The sequence below is a fragment of the Physeter macrocephalus genome, chromosome 11 (assembly GCF_002837175.3).
Source record: "Physeter macrocephalus isolate SW-GA chromosome 11, ASM283717v5, whole genome shotgun sequence".
In the NCBI taxonomy this organism is placed as follows: Eukaryota; Metazoa; Chordata; class Mammalia; order Artiodactyla; family Physeteridae; genus Physeter; species Physeter macrocephalus.
The window spans coordinates 118,440,144-118,460,524 of record NC_041224.1 but is presented as its reverse complement, the minus strand read 5'-3'; the positions used below and the strand labels follow the sequence as shown (position 1 = coordinate 118,460,524).

The 20,381-nt window shown below is 40.6% G+C and overlaps 1 protein-coding gene across 2 annotated transcripts in view; it reads right to left on the bottom strand.

Moving 5' to 3' along the window:
* Positions 1 to 783: 783 nt before the first annotated feature.
* PRORP (protein only RNase P catalytic subunit) overlaps positions 784 to 20,381 on the bottom strand; it is a 120,393-nt gene continuing 100,795 nt past the window's right edge. For both annotated transcript variants that reach the window (XM_024133382.3, XM_024133379.3), the window contains exons 6-8: positions 6,261 to 6,409; positions 3,402 to 3,597; positions 784 to 1,590 (exon numbers count right to left, since the gene is read on the bottom strand). In XM_024133382.3, the coding sequence (XP_023989150.1) occupies positions 1,459 to 1,590; positions 3,402 to 3,597; positions 6,261 to 6,409 (477 nt within the window). In that variant the 3' untranslated portion in view covers positions 784 to 1,458. The remainder of the gene's footprint in view (positions 1,591 to 3,401; positions 3,598 to 6,260; positions 6,410 to 20,381) is intronic.

Genomic DNA, 20,381 nt, shown 5'->3' with positions numbered 1-20,381 from the left:
TTGCATTAAGCTTTTAGACAAGCTTATTTAACAAATGCTTTCTTTCCTAATTTTCTTAAAACTAGGATAGTTTCTTAAAAAAAAGTTTAGCTCGCTGAAAGCACAGTGTTCTAAGTAGGTAGTTCATGAAATCTAGAAAATAAACAGGTTGGATTTATGCGAGCTTTCCGATTCTCAGCATCTTTCAAGGCCCTCAATTTATCAGGCACTTGTCTGGAGAGCTCCTTCCTCTAGGGGGCAGCAGTGTTGAATCCAACAATGGCGTAAGGAGGTAAAACATCCCCTCCTCTGCTTTTCCTGGACTGTCTCTCTGTGCATACTACACACCTTACTTATATCCATGTACATTGTTTGATATAAATGAAGTCATTGTTTTTTCATGTAAATAACTTTTTTATGCTAACATACTTTTTTCAGTTACGTTGTTGTAAATGCATCAATTTTAAGTGTTTAGTGTGATGAATTTGACTAATATATACATACACCTATGTCAGCACCACTCAGAACTTTCCATCACCCCCACAAAATTCTCTTGTGCCATTTTCCTCAGGCAACAAGTATTCTGATTTTTATCACCACAGACTGGTTTTGTCTGCTCTTGAATATCAAATTGTATAGTATGTATGAGTAAGGAAAGAACTGTTATGAAGTGTTACAGACACGAATATTTTCAGCTAAAATCAAGATATAAGCTGCCTAGCAAGGGAGTAAAACAGAGAGGCAACAACTTACTCACTTTGGTAAAGTAAGTCAAACTTGATAAAATGAAAATAATCTATATACTTTAGAAAGCCCTCATACCAAGTGATGGAATTAATAGTGTTCACAAAATGTTGAATCAGTCTGGAAAAGGCATTATAGGATGAAGAAGAAACAATCATAATCTAAAGAGAAGGAATTGCCCCCTTTCCTCCAACTCAAATCATTGGGTGATAAGTAAAAGTTGCCAATACACCTCTGACATCTGGGCCAGCTCATCAGAGAGGACCACAAGTGATTCAGTGTGGGAAGGAGATAACATGTAGAGGATGAGATGATATCAGAAATGGAGAAAGGGTTTACAGACAACCCGGAGCCCAGAGCCAGATGGATTGGTTCTGCTATTGGTGGACCTGGAAGGGTAGCACAATGGATACCAGAAGACCCTGTTGCCCAAGTAAGTGGAACAGCTGGCTCAATAGGAGAAAGGTAGGTATCACTCTGCACCAAGTTCCCCAACTTTGGATAAGCCTCAAATCCTAACAAATGTTAGGGGAAAAAATGCAACTGGTTATGAAAAGATATTATATCTTATTTAATTAAAAAAATCAATTTATTGATATGCAAACCAACTGGACCAAACAGGACAAACCGGATCAGACAGGACAGAAGCAATGCTCTAAACAAGCCTCAACTTAAGAGCTCTGATGCCAACCAGGAGGACACCCAAACACAAGTTTAGCATGGGGGTAAGAGTCTTTATGTCTTCCGGTAAAGGCAAAGCCATTTGGTTGGCACTTCGTAGGAATATCTTTCCACCAGGTCGTCATCATAAGGTATGTGCCACGAGTCTCCCGTTGTTTGCACCACGGTGTCATAGATGAGAATATGCTGTTGAATTAAAAAGGGAACCACACATTGAGAACAACACTAAAGGAATACCTAGCCATTTCCCTTTCTCTTCTGACAGCTTCTCAGTTTGCTTCAGAGATGTATTCTCTGTCTTACTTAACAATGGATTTTGAAAGAGCAGCTAACTCTGTGAAGATGAATCCCGGGGGTGGGGGCCGTAGGGGGCGGGATAAATTAGGAGTTGGGATTGACACATACACACTACTATATGTAAAACAGGTAAACAACAAGGACCTACGGTATAGCACAGGGAACTACACTCAATATTTTGTAATAACCTATAATGGAAAAGAATCTGAAAAAGAATACATATATATATACATACATATGTGTAACTGAATCACTTTGCTGTACGCTTGAAACTAACAGAACATTGTAAATTAACTATATTTCAATTAAAAAAAAGATGACCCCTACTATTAGGAGTTCCTTTTTGGGGAGGTTTCATTTTTAAGGTTAAGGACTCTCTTAAAATAATAATAATAAAATATATATATATATTCCTTTTTTTGCCTTTATTGATTTTGTATGTGACAGAGAAAATTTTCAGATATACAAAAATAAAGAAATAGCACAATGAACTCCCATGTACCTGTCACTCAGCTTCAACCATTATCAATTCATGGCTAATCTTATTTCACCCATTCATCCATACCCCCCACCCAAGATTATTTTGAAGTAAATCTCACATATTATATCATTTCTTCTATAATTCAGTATGTATCTCTGAAAGGTAAGGACTTGTTTTGTAAATATGAGGAATATCATTATTATACTTAAGCATTAATAATTCCTTAACATCACCAAATTTCTACTGTTTACATTTTCCCAATTATTATATGTGTGTAACTGTATTTTACAGTTTATTTGTTTGAATAGGAATTGAAATAAGGTTATTACATTGTGACTGGCTGAATTCTCTTGTAATCTAGAGCTTCTCTTTTCAACTCTATTTTTCTTGCAATTTTTTGTTGTTGAGGAAACCAGGTCCGTTGTCCTGTATTGTTTTTCACAGTTGATTTTGCTGACTGTATCTCTGTGGTAATTTGATACCATATTTCCTATAAATGTTGTTTTATATATTTTTTGACCACTGGACCATATTTATCATTGGCTAGTGTATTTTTCTGTAGTAACTCGCCTTTAGATCTTCTCCCTTTGCTTTCACACAGGAGGCATCCTTGTACTTACAGGTATTTAAACTAGAATCAAAAAAGAACTCAATTGAGACCGTCCCACAGCAGTGGATTAAACAGGAAAAAGGAGTTATTTAGCAGAAACAGAAGTTATGATGAACCATAAGGAATATGGAATTTTGAGCTATTGCAAATAAATAGGAGAATAAAAAACACATGAGGATTTGTAATTGATGACATAATTGATGTCACAACTGACAACATTCCAGGTGTTTTCAATATGTCAATTAACGTGGGGTTGGCCTATGAAAACTTTGCTCTGGCAGACTCTGTGTTTCTAGGATCTGGGTAATTCCAAATACCAAACTAAAGCTGAGAAAAATAAAACATTGAGGGACTTCCCGGGTAGTCCAGTGGTTAAGACTCTGTGCTCCCAGTGCATTGGGGCCTGGGTTCGATCCCTGGTCAGGGAACTAGATCCCACACGCATGCCGCAACTAAGACCCAGTGAAGCCAAATACATCAATCAATCAATCAATCAATATTTAAAAGTAAAATAAAACATTGAGAACTAGTTGCAACATTCTTTGACTATGCCACATTCTTACTATCTACTTGGCTCTGCTGACATTATGTAGAGAACAGGTAACATACCTGAAAAGTTATTTTTGACCCCGGATGCCTACTAACAATTGCCAGCTGATGTCCCTGCTGCCACTTAAAGAACAGGCGTTGGGTCTTGGCATCAGGCAGACAGGCCTTGTGGTCCCGCATCAGATCTTTTGTGATAAACTTGCAGTGGTTCCCCGAGTGCAGTGTGGCATACAGAAGGAATGGATCGTCCTCTGAGCTGAGTCAGGCATAAGAAAGAACACAATCAAGCACACGCCCAAAGAGGCAAAGAATAGCATTCTTCACCGTGCTGTTTTCTTCTTACTCTACTTTCCTCAAAAGTGTTCTGCTTTCTTAACTGACATGATCTCATGAACACTTTTAGCCGCCTGCAAGTCCTAGCTGGTAGACAGCACTATCTAGAACACAGATAGAAAGCTAAGGGGAAAGGAATGCTAATGCTAGGGATTCTTAGCAGCTCAACTGGGCTCTTCCGTTGGAATGGAGAACTCTAACAGTAATTCTCTCTTCATACTCAAAAGCTGGGTCTCTGTGTTCCCAGGGTGTTTTTCCTATCTGCTTCATCCACCACAGAGCACACCTTTCCCCGTCTCCTTTCCTCACTCGAATTCATAATACTAACAGGGCAGGATGACAATTTCTTGCAAAAGTAAGGGGCTGACCTCAAAGCTGAAACTGGTTATCCCCAAGCAGCTTCTGGGTAGTCATCCTGATCAGCACCCAAAGGCATCTCCAACTTGAGAAGAGCCAGGAGCACAAAGCCTCCAATGGGCCCTCAACATCAGCGCTGACCACTTGAATACATGTGCTGTAAAAACAGCGGTGGCTACCTTGGCTCAGGAGATTTGGACAGCAACATGTGATAAGCCCTATGCCTTGATCCAAATGACCCAAAGTGGACCCTTTAAAGTTTACCTTATACTGACGTATTTCAAGTGAAATGATAAAACAACTGGGATCTGTCTGAAAAATCTCCAGGAAAAAGAGAGAGGAAAAGAAAAAAGAAAACATGTGAAGGTTGTATGGAGCAAGATTAACAAACGATGGTGACTGCTGGAGCGGGGCGACAGTCACATAGGGATTCACTATACTGCTCTCTCTACTGCATGGTTGAACAGGCTTCTTTGGCATATCAATGGAAAACAGAGTTAATGTTACAAATGTAAACACTCAAATCCAAAGCCATAGAATGTCCCTGAATCAATCTTTACAACTGGGTTTGGAACTTCAGTGTATGCAATAAATACAGGCTCCAAACCAAACATGAGACCAATTTCCAACAGGCGTCTTGGTTATAACACTGCATTTATCCAGTTCTTCCACCTAAGACAAATAATGATGATGGTGACAGCAACAAACATATACACCTTCCATGTACTTGGTGCTGTATGATTTGCAAGTATCTTCTCATTTAATCCCCATGAGGGTTGCATATGAAGAAAAGAAAACACAGAAAACGCCTTCCCAGACAGGAAGTGGCAGGGCCATGATCTAAACCTGGGTGTATTCATTCCCAAGCCTGCGCTCTTAAGGTTTACCCAGTATTGCCTAAGGTGACTGCATGAAGAGCATTATTATTGTCTTATAGTCCTGGAGAGATGGAAGCACCCCCCTCCCATGAATAAATAGAAGGACTTAGCTAAAGAAAGATGGGATTTGGTTTGGGATCTGAAGGAGGGGATAGCTTCCAGCTTTGTGCGCTGAGTGCCATATGACCTTTTTTTTCGGCGGAGGAGGGGAAGGCGCTGTGCAGCCTGCAGGATTCTTAGTTCCCCGACCAGGGATTGAACCTGGGCCACTGGACTGCCAGGGAATTCCCCCATTTGACCTTTTTAAGAAGAAATGATTTGGGGAATACTGACAAACCTCGAAGTTCTAACATTCAACCTAACGAAACCTAGACTTGGGGCTGAGGTGCGCTCATTATCCGTGCAAAGTCGGAAATAAACCTTTGTCGGCATAAACAGTATGAAAACCTAAATGCATGCTAAAAGTTAATGCGTGCTGTTGTGGGTCTGTGCTCCTCCTGATTAGCTGCTTTCTTCATACTCTATGGACACTGTATATTTTGTCGCTGACCATGTTTTCCACGTTCCTTTGGCTTCCTAGGAAGCTGTAGCTCATAGCAACATTCCCTTTACATTGAGAATAAAATCCAGAGCCCACGAGGAACTCTGCAATGTGGTCCCTGCCTTTTCTCGGACCTCGGAACTACCTTCCCTCTTGCTGCCCCCAGCCCACCCACGCTGGCCTGCCAGCTTTCCTCATTCCTGCCCCAGGCCCTTTTCAACACTTGCTGTGCCCTCTGCCTGGTAGCTTCTTCCCACCACCCTTTCTCAAATGACTCATTCGTTCCCTTCAGATCTGCCCCCTCCCAAAGGCTTTTTCCACTCCCCTCTGACCTATCCCCGACCTAGTCCCCCCCTTCCAGCTCCTTACTCTGCTTCACTGTCTTCACAGCTTTGATCACTGCCTGGAATTACATTACCTGTTTATTTGTTTACTTGTTTACTGTTAAGTCACAAGAGGGCAGGGACTTGGTCTTGTTCACTGCTGTTTCTCCAAGAACACAGAAGGTGCTCATATTTGTAAAATATTTGTTAAATGATCTATTTAGGAATTTATGGCATGCATTCTGTGTACTAATCTCATTTTGGGCTTTAACTCATTTCTCCTTTAACCTGATTTCCTCATCTATTTAAGTTTATCCTGCTGTAGAAACTATATTTTTGTAAGCTGTCTCAAATTTTTTTTTGGAATGAGGCTGAGTGTACATACATACATACACACACACACATGCACTTTTAAAAATGGCAAAAAATAGGTAACAAGCAGATGACTGGAGCCTAGTGTAACTCACTTAATAACTTCAATACCTACATGTTGTCAGCAAAAAAAAAGCTGGCTTGCTTTTGCACCTTTTCCATATCATCCTTCCTCCACCGGGAATTCTGCTTTAACATATGCTTCCGGCCCAGGACCAGCACTTGAAGATTCTGCTTGGCTAGTTGAGAGACCACATCCAAGAGCTAAAATACACAAAGCCAGTCCCCAAGAGGGTCAAGGGAAGAATCTCAAGTAAGGGGAGTGATTCTTGCAGATGGTAATCTCAATGGTCAAATAGTCTTTTCTGGTAAGAGGTGAGAAAACATTCCTTAAAGTAACAGTCCATCTTTACAAATAAGCATGAGGAAAATGCTCCCTTGTCACAAATTAATGTCTAACACCTGCCCACCGGCCAGGCTACACTGGATACCTGGGGAGGTTTCTAAGCATAGACTGCGTTCCCTAGAGCCCATGGGGATAGAGGTTGGGGGACTAAGAAGGATGGGGTTTGGTTCCTACACACTCCCAACCTTGTTTCAACCCAAACATCCCAGCTTTTGTATACAGTATTTATATATTGGTATTCTGCATAGGCTTTTATTTGAGTAAAGGGTTCTACTTCTTTTTTTTTAAAGTTTGTAAATGGCCAGAATACTGACTTTTCAGTCAACTTTTCCATGTCATGACTCTGCTGAGACTGCTACCTTTCACTGAAATCCCTTTTTCCTCCCAAAGGTCTGTCAATTTCCATTCTCTAGCTTATTTTCCACTCAGTGAATCTACTCCCCATTCTCTCCACTTTCCACATGTCTTGTGCGCACATGAACTCCTCTCAAAAGTTTACACTGGGATTTTTAGTAAATCTAGTACTTTGGTGAGCTTGCTTACATTCATTCTTTCATAAGAAAAAGTCTATGGATTACTTTTATGTACAACCTATTAAACTAAGCTATTAATGGATATTACTAAGTATAATATGTAAAAGCTAATGAAAAACTATAGCTTAAGTTATATAATAGTGTATCGGAAGTATAAAAGTTCTGTAATTTATAAAAACTGCTGGGCTGGGACTTCCCTGGTGGTGCAGTGGATAAGAATCTGCCTGCCAGTGCAGGGGACACTGGTTCGATCCCTGGTCCGGGAAGATCCCACATGCTGCGGAGCAACGAAGCCCATGTGCCACAACTACTGAGCCCACGCATCACAACTACTGAAGCCCGTGCACCCTAAAGCCCATGCTCTGCAACAAGAGAAGCCACCGCAATGAGAAGCCTGCACACCACAACGAAGAGTAGCCCCTACTCGCTGCAACTAGAGAAAGGCCGTGTGCAGCAACGAAGACCCAATGCAGCCAAAAGTAAATAAAATTAAAAAAAAATTTTGTTATTAAATAAAAAAACAACTGCTGGGCCTACAAAAATCACAAGTTGAAAGTCACTGAAGAAATCCTTAATTTTCTTGCGTCTTGGTTAGAAAAGGCATTTTCTTTAGTCTACCTTCCCCTTACTCATAAATTTCTTCCTATGTAGACTTTCAGGATATTATTTAAAATTCTCTGATCAATAAAATTTCATTTATTTATTTGGTCAGTTGTCAAATATTGCTTGAGTACCTGTTATGTCTAATACACATGCAGACTCCTGTTAGTCTAATAATGAATTAACAAGGGCTGAATTTTTAAATTACTGTTTAATGCTTTGGATTTATGTATTTTTTGGCCCATCCAACTCCATTACTAATCTTATTATTTTAGGAAACAGTAGTGAGTTTTATTATCACGAATTCTTAGTTCTAGAATTAAAGGACAGAACAGACACAGGTTGGCCACTGAATGTGAGCTGATACTCAAGCAGAGAAGTGTATCAAGACCAGTGTGAGGACTCTGACCCAAAGCTTTACGACCAGTAAAATAAAATTCTTCCCTTCAAAGCTATGAATAATGGCTTCTATGTTCATTCAACAGTTATTTCCCAGGCCTCTCTATGTATAAGGCACATGGTAGGTATCACAGCTTACAAAATTTTGAAAGACATGGCCCCTGCCTTTAGTGAGGGAGTGCCTAATAATTTTCTTACCCAACTATCAAGCCTGGGAAGATGTATATGCTGGCTTACATATACTGGATGGTTAATAAACATTTTCTGATTAGCTGAAGAATATGCCTACCTCTATTTTTAATCTATCATAAAAGTAGCTCATTATTGAAAACTTGAAAAATATAGACAAGAAGATGAAAGAAGAAATCACTCATAGCTCACTACCCAAAGACTGCTAACATGTTTCTGCCAGTCTATTTATTCTTTGCATTTTTACATAAACTAATAAGCCACTATTTTAAAAGCTGGGTTAGTAATTAAACGTAAACATCTTCACCAAAAGTTTGGTTCATGGATTCAAACACCCCAAAAGACATTGAGAGTGCATCTCCTTCAAAGTGCATTTATAACATTCCTTTATTAAAGCTATGCTGAGATTACAGATTATTTTCAATGAGCCCAGATACAAAATGACAACTGGATTAAGAGGAATGACGATTGCTTTCTAAAAATTCCTATATGAATTCCCACAAAGTTATTGTAAAGATACAAAAAAAAATCAAACAAAACCAATTTTTGATACTGATTCCATGCATTTGAGAAGACATGGCTTAAAGAAAAACACAATTGGGTCTTCACATCTATACCTTGGTTTAGATAAATAGCCCTGAGTTTACTAATATTAAGTTAAAGGTACGGGCCCAAGGAAGAGCAGAAAAGGCTTAGCCTGAACTACTCTGAGGCACCATCTTGTGGCTGAGAGGTCTCTACTAGTAGCAGCTCTCTGAAAATGATGCAAACAAGGGAGAATAAAGACACAGGAAAGAAAGATGAGTGTACAGAATATAGGCACTTGCCTGAAATTCTGTGGACAATCTAGCTATGAGCCTACTTCCTCTGGGGTAAATTCCAAGGCTGGATCCAGTGGGCTGGGTCAGAGTCATAGGTATCCTCAGGATAGTAAAGAAAAAGTAAATTCACCTTAATTCTATGTTAGATCAAAAATAAAATGGGGAGAAATTTCCACTTTTGGGAAGATGGAGTGGATGTACTTTTCCCTATTTCTTCCACCATGTACAACTAAAAACCCCAGATGTTATATATAAAACAAACGTAAGACTTTGAAAAGTAGAGACAAAAAGCCAGACCGGCTAGGGACCCTGGGACATGAGGAATGACATGTTGGTGTTGCTTGGATTTTCTTTTGCCTCATATATCCTAAACTTGGAGATTGAGAAGCCAGCAACCTGGAAATGCCAAAGGACGCAGACAAAAAAAGACCAACAAAGGCCAGTTCTCACTAGCCAAAGGACCAGAAAAGACGCAGTCTAGCAACACAGAAAACCTGCTGAAGTGATAACACCAGGAGACTGTGATGTTATATGTGTGTGTGTGTATATACACATGTAATACCTAGAGCAACCATTAAAAATGCTATACAAAGAGTATACTCAAAAACACTATGATTAAAAAACAAAACAAAATACCCACTATAGACACATAAAAATGGAATTCTAAAAAAAGTTAAAGTAGCCCACAGGAAGGCAGGAAAAATAAAACAGAAACAGAAAACAGAGATGATAGAAAACAAAAAATAAAATGGCAGGCATAAGCCCTAACATATCAATAATAACATAAAATATAAAGGGTTTTTTTTTTTTTTTTTTTTTTTTTTGTGGTATGCGGGCCTCCCTCTGCTGTGGCCTCTCCCGTTGCGGAGCAGGGGCTCCGGACGCGCAGGCCCAGAGGCCATGGCTCACGGGCCCAGCCGCTCCGCGGCATGTGGGATCTTCCCAGACCGGGGCACGAACCCGGTTCCCCTGCATTGGCAGGCGGACGCGCAACCACTGCGCCACCAGGGAAGCCCAATATAAAGGGTTTTAATACATCAATTAAAAGACAGAGCAAATACCAGAATTTTATTCCTTTTTAAGCCTGAATAGTATTCCATTGTGTGTATATACAACATTTTGTTTATCTGTTCATGTCGATGGATATTTGGGTTGTTTCCGAAACCTTCCTTCCTGAACTTATCCTGTAATGAATATTCCTATATATGAGGCATATTGATTATAGCTATCTTGCTGGAAGAACTGGCATAGAACTTCTAATGTCTGTAGACACCAGATCCCAAAGACTTTAGAGTTTTGAAGATCTACAGTCCACACAACTCAGGAAGTGTCAGAGACTGCAGAGGGGGAGGTAAAAAGTTAAGAATAGGGAGAGGAAGTTAACACTTGCTATTTAGGATTACTCAGAAAAGCTCATGCTCTCATTGGCCTCTCCCACCTCTCAGGCAGCTTTTCTATTTCCTGAGCATCCCTATGCACTTATTTCTACCACATGTAGCTCTGCCAATTGTATTTTTACCCTAAGCTCAGGAACTACCTTTCAGCAGTTTTATGCCAAAAGTAAGTCAGTTATGAGTAATGTCACTTATGAATTAAAAAAAAAAACCCTCTTATGTATTCCAACCAGAGACAAATCAAATTAGAATAGAAGCTAAACCAGAAAATGTTTGCACTAAATATTAAGCTGCAACTTGTTTTTACTCTTCTGGTTTCTGGAGAATCATCCTTTAGACATCTTAAGGAGCAATGTGGGAGGGGAGGTGGGTGAGATCTGATTCCAGCTTAACCTTGAGATACTGAGTACCCAGAGTTCTGGAATCAATTTGGAATTTTAAATATTCTCTAGAATCAGCTGTACTGTGCATTTTTCTCTACTGTGTGGCTCAGATTCCAGACCCCTTAGGCAAGTCCAGAACTGTCCTCACCATCTCTGGGTTCTCCAGGTTGAGAACATCCCAGAGTGGATCTTTTTTTTTTTTTTCCCCTTTAGTATTTATTTATTTATTTATTTATTTGCTTGCACCGGGTCTTAGTTGCAGCAGGCAGGCTTCTCAGTTGTGGCTCGCCAGTTCCTTAGTTGCGGCATGCAAACTCTTAGTTGTGTCATGCATGTGGGGTCTAGTTCCTTGACCAGGGATCAAACCTGGGGCCCCTGCATTGGGAGCATGGAGTCTTATCCATTGCACCACCACGGAAGTTGCCCAGAGTGGATCTTGGCTTCTGTCATCAGGACTGCCCTGAGCTCAAGGAAACTCTTCCACATCTCTTTCATTTAAACCTAATCCCTGTTCAGAGTCTCAAGGGAAGGATTGCCTTTTCCAGGATATCGACCATTCTGTACACATGGATATTTGTCACATACTCCTTTATCCTTCCTATGAAGGCCCAGTTTGCTCTTGGATGAACCCCGAAGATGATAAGTCAGACACAAAAGGACGAATATTGTATGATTTCATTTATACGAGTTACCTAGAGTAGTCAAATTCACAGAGACAGAAAATAGAATGGTGGTTGCCAGGGGCCAGAGAAGGGGGAATAAGGAGTTATTGTTTAATGGGTACAGAGTTTCAATCTGGGAAGATGAAGAAGTTCTGGAGATGGATGGCAGGGATTGTTGCACAACAACGTAAAGTACTTAATGCCACTGAATCGTACACTTGAAAATGGTTAAAATGATACATTGTACGTTACGTATATTTTACCACAATAAAAAGTTTTACTACAGAAAATTTTAAATATAAACAAAAATAAGCAGAATAGCATGATGTGCCCGTCACCCAGCTTCAATAATTATCAGGCCATGGCCAATCCAATTTCATCTATATCCGCACCTACTTCTGCCTCAGATTATTCTGAAACAAATCCTAGACATCATATCATTTCAACTGTGAATATGTCAGAATGTATTTCTAAATATAAGGACTCTTAAAAAAATAAGCATAATACCATTATCACATCTAAAAAAATTAACAATAATTCCTTAATATCAAACATACAATCAGTATTTATATTTCTCTAGGTTACATACTTTTTTAAAAATCAGCATCTAAAAGAACTCCATACATTGCGATTGCTTGACTGCAGTTAAAGAAATGCAGAGGCTAGTCTGATGGAAGTTCCCACATTTAGATTTTGCTAACAGCATCCCTGTGGTATCATGTAACATATTCTCTAGTCTTTCTATGTTTCCTATAAATTGGTAGTTAGACCTAGAGACCTGATCAGATTCAAGGGTTTTTTGGTATGTATGAGTGTGTGTGTGTGCATGTGTACATTTAAAATTGTGGCCCTGATAAAGTGAAAAGGTCAGTTCATTCATCAAAAATGAACAACTTCTCCGTCAGCCATTAGGCAGAGGGTACTGGGGATGCAGATACCGATATAAAGACACATTTATCCCTAGCCTCCAGGAGGTTGCAGTCAAATGATTGTAATGTGATGTAAAAATTGCTAAGGAGGAGGACAAAGAATGGGCACTTAAATCAGAGCGGGGGTAGGGACGGTGGTCAGGGAAGTCACCACAAAGGAAGCAACGGCTGAGCTGTGTTTTCAGATGAATTAATCCGGGCAAGGAATGGGAGTTTCCAAGGACAAGAAGCAGCATGTTGAAGGTGGGGGCTCTTTATTGCGCTGAATTCAGGGAACCGCCGAGGTGTGGGAGGTTGACACAGGGAGTGTGAGATATAAGGCTGGAAATGACTGTAGGGGTCAGAGTAAGCCATGATAAAGAATCTTTTACCACCTGAAAGCAGTGGAGAAAAACAAAGGATTTAAACAGGAGCGTGACATGACAACCCATTTAGAGAGGTCAAAATTGTGGATTGCAAGAAGGCTGGACTAGAATAGGGAGATCAAGTAAGGGGGCTTCTGCAGTAATTCAGGTAACAGATAATGAGAACTGAGGTGCTGGCAGTAAGGATGGAGAGAAGAGAGCCCTCTGTGAGTAAAGCAGAACTGATCAGACTTAGTCATTGAATGTAGGAAACAGGGAGAGGAATCAACCAAAGAAGAGTTGGACAACTGGATGGATGATGGCAACAAGACAGGGTCTATGAGAGGCAGAACTCGTGATATCCCCAGGCAGGAGATGCCCAATGGGCAGCCAGTCAGGTGACTCATTTAGGAGAGCGCTTTGAGATAAAATAAAGATTTGGAGTCATCAGGAAACACATATTGGCAGGAGCCATCAGCAAGTGGAAGAGGTCTAACAGACTCAGAAGGAAAGGAGCAGAGGATGAAAACTGAGGAATACCATTACTTAAAAGAGTTATAAGAAAAGCCATTAATGGAAGCTGAGGAATGGCCAGAGAGACAGCAGAAAAGCCAGGAGACAGTGACCAGTCTCTCAGAAAGACTGTAAGCAGCATTTCAAGAAGGAAGGAAAGACTAGGCCTCAGCACACAGAAACACCAAAACATGGCCTGCACCCCACAGGCGGCATTTTGATGATGCCATGGGGGCAGGATGGCGAATTCACTTGGTTTCCTAAACTTGCTATATAAAGCTGCAGGCTGCTTTGTCCAGAGAGACTGTCTTACAAGCACAGCTCTTTTTTGCTTACCAAAAATCACAATCAATTACGCTTTTCATTTCAGATACTGAGTGGTGTGGCCTCTTTAGAACCTCCAACCTTCCAGAAGCGTCACTGAGTAAGGAAGAGGTTTTGTTTTTGTTATTTTAAGATGGAAGAGAATTGGGAATGTTTCTATTCTGGTCAGAAAAAGTCAATAGCAAAGTAGAGGCTGAAGATACAGGCACAGAAGGGATAATTGCGAGAACAAGGTTCTGAAAAGGGGGAGATCTAGAGAACAGGCGATGAGAATACCTCTTGCACTGAGGTGAGTTTGAGCGCAGGCTCGGTTTGATTGCGTGGCTGGTGCATGTGTGTGTGGTGAATACGTCAACACGTGAGGTCATTCCTCCTGATAGCTTCCATTTTCTGTGTGCCACACGCGAGTCAGTGGCCCAGGGAGGCTGGAAGTGGCAGCAGGGGCGACAATGGGGAGATTTACAGCCCTCTGCATCCTGGCTGCAGTGTGGGATAATGATCGGGATAACAATTGATCGGTTGCCCCTTGCTCCACATAAATATTTGGTCAAAAGGCATTTCCAGGTGGAACCATAATGGAAACATCAGTCATCTAATATCACTCTCCCTATCTATTTACTATTAAAGATACCAGTCCAAATTGATATTTACATAGTATAAGATCTGTGGTTTGGGGTTCTGGCCTGAGTCAGGAATTCCAAATTCCTATCTCATTTATTTGTTCAGATCTCTTTAATTCTAAAATGTGAATAAGGTGCCCCCCACCCTCCTTAACAGCGTTGTCATTTATCAAGTCATCATCAACAAACATGTAAAATGTCATCACTTGCAATTTCTATAATGAAAAGATTTTTGGAGAAAGGATCTCCAAACCACCTGGCTTTCAGGGCAGGCTCTCTTTAACAATGTCTCTTCCTTTTAATGACTTCAGGAAACACCTAGGGGTCTATTTGATAAGGTGGTCCCAGGGGGCTGCATTTTAGTGCTGAAGTCTGTTTCCTTCCTCAACTACCTCTCTCTCCACCTTCTGTCCAACCTCCCTGTCCCCCTTTAATGAATCAGTGAGGGAACTGTGAGAAGCTTTACTTATCTTAGCCTTAGGAGCAGCCCCCCAATTCTCTTCTGCTGTTAGAGCCCAGCACTCCGTGGACACTGCACCCAGTGTCATTGCCTGGAAGCTTCTGATGCTGCTATTCGATGTGTGAAATGAATAAGTGTCAACTGCTCTCAGGAACCAAGGAAAGTTTGAAGATGCTTGCACTCAGCCCTGGATAGTTTTCTGTAAAGGATCTGATATAGAAGGGGAGCTTGATTAAAGTAGAAATTATTCTCCCTGGAAACAGTTAGAAGCTGTTATAGGTGCAAATTGCAACCAGGTAGCATGTTTGAGGAGCAAGGCCTCATGCACTCGATGGGTCTAAGCTTTTGGAGGCCTCACTTTTCTCAGATAAAACCATGCAAGTGCTCACACCAAGGAGGACATGAGGTGATTTCATCTTTGACCTGCCCCCTCTTTATACACACGCACACACACTCACACACACACACACACACACACACACACACACACACACACACACACACACACACACACACCTGTAGTTCAGCACCTGAGCTGGGGAAGGAAAGCAGATTAATTTTAAACAGAATGTTGACATTAAAGAGACTATTTTGGGTTATTTATAAGTAGAGAAACTTAAAATTCCATAAAAAATCAAAGAGAAATTCTTAAAACAACCACAAATAGCCTGCATATTGTTCCAACATGAAAAGATACTGATTACACACCAGTTACACACTGGTCGTTTGGAACCCTAAAGCCAGGAAACACATGTCCACTTTTTATGCTATTGCTTCACTAAAGACAACCTCATGGCAACATGGGGCGTGAACTAGGATGGATGGTCCGGGGGGATTTCCTATTTGAGTCTGGGTGTCGTTCAGGATATGATGGTGTTAAGTCAAAGGCAGACAAGAGAAAGTAAGAAAAGAAAATACAGACTCTTTGGATCATTTTCTTTCATGCATTAATTAATTTTGACAATTGTTTCCTACAAACTAAGACAAAATGAAACCACTTCAGGGCACAATGATTGATGAACTCTATGGAGGCAGTGTTGTCAAACTCAGAAGACCACAAACACAGTGTTTGTAACTGATGCACTGTGCATTCCACAAAGTTTACAGCAGAAGAAACAAGGGAAGTCATAACTTATACTAGAACAATGGAGTTTTCTACTTGTTTCTACGTTCCTACAGGCTGCAGGTAAGCTAATATCCAGTTTCATTCTCTTCTTTGTCTTTGTTCCTTTCATTTTTCTCTTGAACTATGTTTTGGAAAGAGAATCCTTGTCTTAGAAATAGTCCTTGAGTGAATGGTGAATTCACCATTTTTCTGTGTACCTCTGGAAATGCCACCGAGGAGGAGAGCGCAGGAAACTCACCAAGGTTATGGCTCAAGGCTCTCACCATGTTTTCATCTGCCAGCTACTCACTGGTACAGTCTCAGCCTCAGTTCTACGTTTGAGAGTGACTGCTGCTTGCCAGAGAGAGTGGAAGGGGGAAATATCACTCTTTAATTAAAGAAGGTCAATGATATTTCTTTGCTGAACTGTTCAAGCGCTGTATACCGTGTTAAGATCCAGATGAGCATTTAATGAGGATAGGAGTATTGGAAGAAGGTAAGAAAAGGAAGTGTTTTAGAGAAGCAGCAGAAGCTGGGGTGAGGAGAGAGAGGGAAGCTTTAACTGGGTGGTATTCAAGGAGTGGAAATTTCATAAGCCTGGTGGCATAGCTCCAGAAAGGAGAGGCTGACACTGAGCTGGAGTCCTGCTCCCACCTCTGGGACCATGTGCTTTAAGCACAGATTTAAAACTCTGATGACTGACTGAGTCTATAAAGCTCTTTGAATCTCTTGGAAGAAAGTATATACACAAAATACTACTACTTTATTATGATGTCATAAATGATCCCACTGGTTTATGTGAGACTCACCATGTCCTATATCCTGCTTTCATTAGTCATTGATATTTTAGGGAGATTTCAATGATCCCATGTTGTCTTTATTCAATGAAACAATTCTACTTGAGGGAGAGAAATGCCTTTCCTGCCTTGGGAACATCCTGTCAAGTGTGGGATGTGTTTCCTGCCTGCCATGTCTTCTCCAGTCTATGCCATTAGCGCCCACACAGTTATCCAGCCTTTCAGAAAATGATTAAACATTTTCTAAATGTTCAGAACATTTAGCTCGATGGATTTCCCCAGCCAGCTGAGAGTCAGAGCTGTCTAGAAGACAGCAGATTTGGCTCCTGACTCATAGTGTGACTTTTCTCCAAACATTTACACGCATTCTTTGGTCTTTTTAGTTTTTCTGTAAAATATCTGTGTTTCCTTGATTATTGTGAGGCAGGAAAGGATAGTATTTTGAAGACTGAAAACTAATTTCAGGAAGATTAAATTAACTTATTCTGATGCATATTAACTTCCGCTATTAAAAGTTAATTAAAAACTTCTCCTAAGGTTCTAGATCCCGTCCATGTACAGGGAATAATTTGCTCATACTGGGAAAGTACGTAAACACTTTCAGGCTCATAAGCCACCATTTAATGACTAAAAGAGAAAGAATATGATAAGTAGGGCTCTGGAGGACTGAAATTTTGTGTAGCTTCTCCATGGCTGCACGGCTTCACACAGCTTTTGTCTTGGTACAGAGCCATACACAATTGTACACTATGGCAATTTGCTTTGTTTTCTGGAACAACCCTGTCAGTTCAAAACATATAAAACACCTAGGTATATAAAAGATACCTTGGACATCTCCAGTTAATGTTCCAAGCTGTCTATCTGTACAGCAGAAGGGTTTACACAGTAAACGAAACTAACAGAAACATAAAAGAGACTTTTCCAATTTATATCTACTATTTAATAGCATAGTGATTAAGTAATAAAATAGCAATAGTAATTAAGAGCACAAGCTTTAGCGTCCAGCTGCCTGGGTTCAAATTCTGGTTCTACGAGGTCAGAGTTGTGTGAGCTCTTCCTCTTGATCCTCTGTTTCAACATTGGTAAAATGGAGATACAAATTGGCTTATTATGAAGATTAATTTTGATGCATGTAGATACAAAGCACATGCTAAAGTAATCAATAAATATTAGCTATTATTAGACAGTACAGTCTGGATTAGTAAATTTAGACCTCCCAAGCCCTACATTCCCCCCAAACACCCCCCCCCAAAAAAAAACCACAAAAGGAAAAGGAAAGGAAAGAGAATAAAATTTAAAAAGAGAAAGAAAAGAGAGATTCTTTTGGTATTATCACAGACTTGGGTGATTTTTGTGTTAATCTTTCAACATGTTAAGAGTAGAACATAAACTTTCAGGTTTAGAAGGCAAAAAGAACATGTGCATCTAACCTTAATCCCACTTGAAACTCCCAATAAAACTATAATACAGAGTCTTTCTAAAATGACAAACCCACAGAAACGTGGAGAATAAGAGGGGAGACAACATCAGTAAAATCTGGAAGCTGGAAAGTAGACGGACAAGTGGTAACCGACCTTGCAGATCCAATGGAGTCAAATTTGAAGATTGGTCAGCTAAGATCCAACCCAACCTCTCAAGACTCCAGAACTAGAAGCAAAGGGGGGAGGCTAAATGGGGGTGTGTGGTTAACTAAGGAGAATCAGGTAAAAGCTGCTGAAGAAAATTTAGATTCCTAGATTTGTGTGCCACTGCCCCATCCATATTGCCCCTGCTGGGGTAGGGGAGGAAAGTCTGAAGATTCATTACGAGGATGTGGTAAGTCAGAGGAAATCTAGCCTGGCGTACCAAACACATGTGACAGTGTGATCACCATACTGAAAGTAGAGATTAAGTGAATGCATGCATACTGAAAGCAAAATACAGAGAAACTCAGATTTTCCCCCCTAATTGGCTCTCAGAACACTGGCAGAAAGGCCTTTACCCTGCAGTCAGAGGACTGAAAATTCTCCTTTGGGGAATACGACCAGTGAAAAAGGAAAAAAACCCTAAAGATTCTGATTATTGGGAATTCCCCAACAAATGACCCACCCAGTTCACCCGGCTGGTGAAGTCAACTGCAACAAGCCCCACCTACACAGTCAGAGGTTCCAATCAGCTCTTTAGATCATCTTTAACCATAAGCAGACAGCAAAGAATAATCAGACAGCTGTGGAGAGCCTGCAAAATGTAAGACTCTAAAACAACTAAAGAAAACAAAAACCTGAAAAAGCAAAGACTACAAAAGGAGAAGGCAAAACCCCCACAAAAACCTCTCATAAAAATCCTATGAGGGAGAACTTCAAGATGGTGGAGGAGTAAGACGTGGAGATCGCCTTCCTCCCCATAAATGCATCAGAAATACATCTACATGTGGAACAACTCCTACAGAACACCTACTGAACGCTGGCAGAAGACCTCAGACCTCCCAAAAGGGTCTTGGTGCTCCAGCTGCATGTCAGGCCTGTGACTCTGAGAAGGGAGAGCCAAGTGCAGGACATTGGTCCACCAGAGACCTCCTGGCTCCACATAACATCAAACAGCGAAAGCTCTCCCAGAGATCTCCATCTCAACGCTAAGACCCAGCTCTACTCAACGACGAGCAAGCTCCAGAGCTGGACACTCTATGCCAAACAACTAGCAAGACAGGAACACAACTGCACCCATTAGCAGAGAGGCTGCCTAAAATCATGAAAAGGTCACAGACACCCCAAAACACACCACCGGATGCAGTTCTGCCCAACAGAAAGACAAGATCCAGCCTCATCCACCAGAACACAGGCACTAGTCCCCTCCACCAGGAAGCCTACACAACCCACTGAAACACCTTAGCCACTGGGAGCAGAAACCAAAAACAAAGGGAATTACAAACCTGCAGACTGCGAAAAGGAAACCCCAAACACAGTAAGTGAGGCAAAATGAGAAGACAGAGAAGCACGCAGCAGATGAAGGAGCAAGGTAAAAACCCACCAGACCAAACAAATGAAGATGAAATAGGCAGTCTACCTGAAAAAGAATTCAGAGTAATGATAGTAAAGATGATCCAAAATCTTGGAAACAGAATGGATGAACAACACAATAAATGAAATTAAAAATTCTCTAGAAGGAATCAATAGCAGAATAACTGAGGCAGAGGAACGGATAAATGACCTGGAAGATAAAATAGTGGAAATAACTACCATAGAGCAGAATAAAGAAAAAAGAATGAAAAGAATTGAGGACAGTCTCAGAGACTTCTGGGACAACATTACACGCACCAACATTCGAATTATAGGGGCCCCAGAAGAAGAAGACAAAAAGAAAGGGACTGAGAAAATATTTGAAGAGATTATAGTTGAAAACTTCCCTAATATGGAAAAGGAAATAGTCAATCAAGTCCAGGAAACACAGAGAGTCCCATATAGGAAATATCCAAGGAGAAACACTCCAAGATACACATTAATCAAACTATCAAAAATGAAATACAATGAAAAAATATTAAAAGCAACAAGGGAAAAACAACAAATAACACACAAGGGAATCCTCATAAGGTTAACAGCTGATCTTTCAGCAGAGACTCTTGCAAGCCAGAAGGGAATAGCAGGACATATTTAAAGTGATGAAAGGGAACAACCTACAACCAAGATTACCCTACCCAGCAAGGATCTCACTCAGATTTGACGGAGAAATTAAAACCTTTACACACAAGCAAAAGCTAAGAGAATTCAGCACCACCAAACCA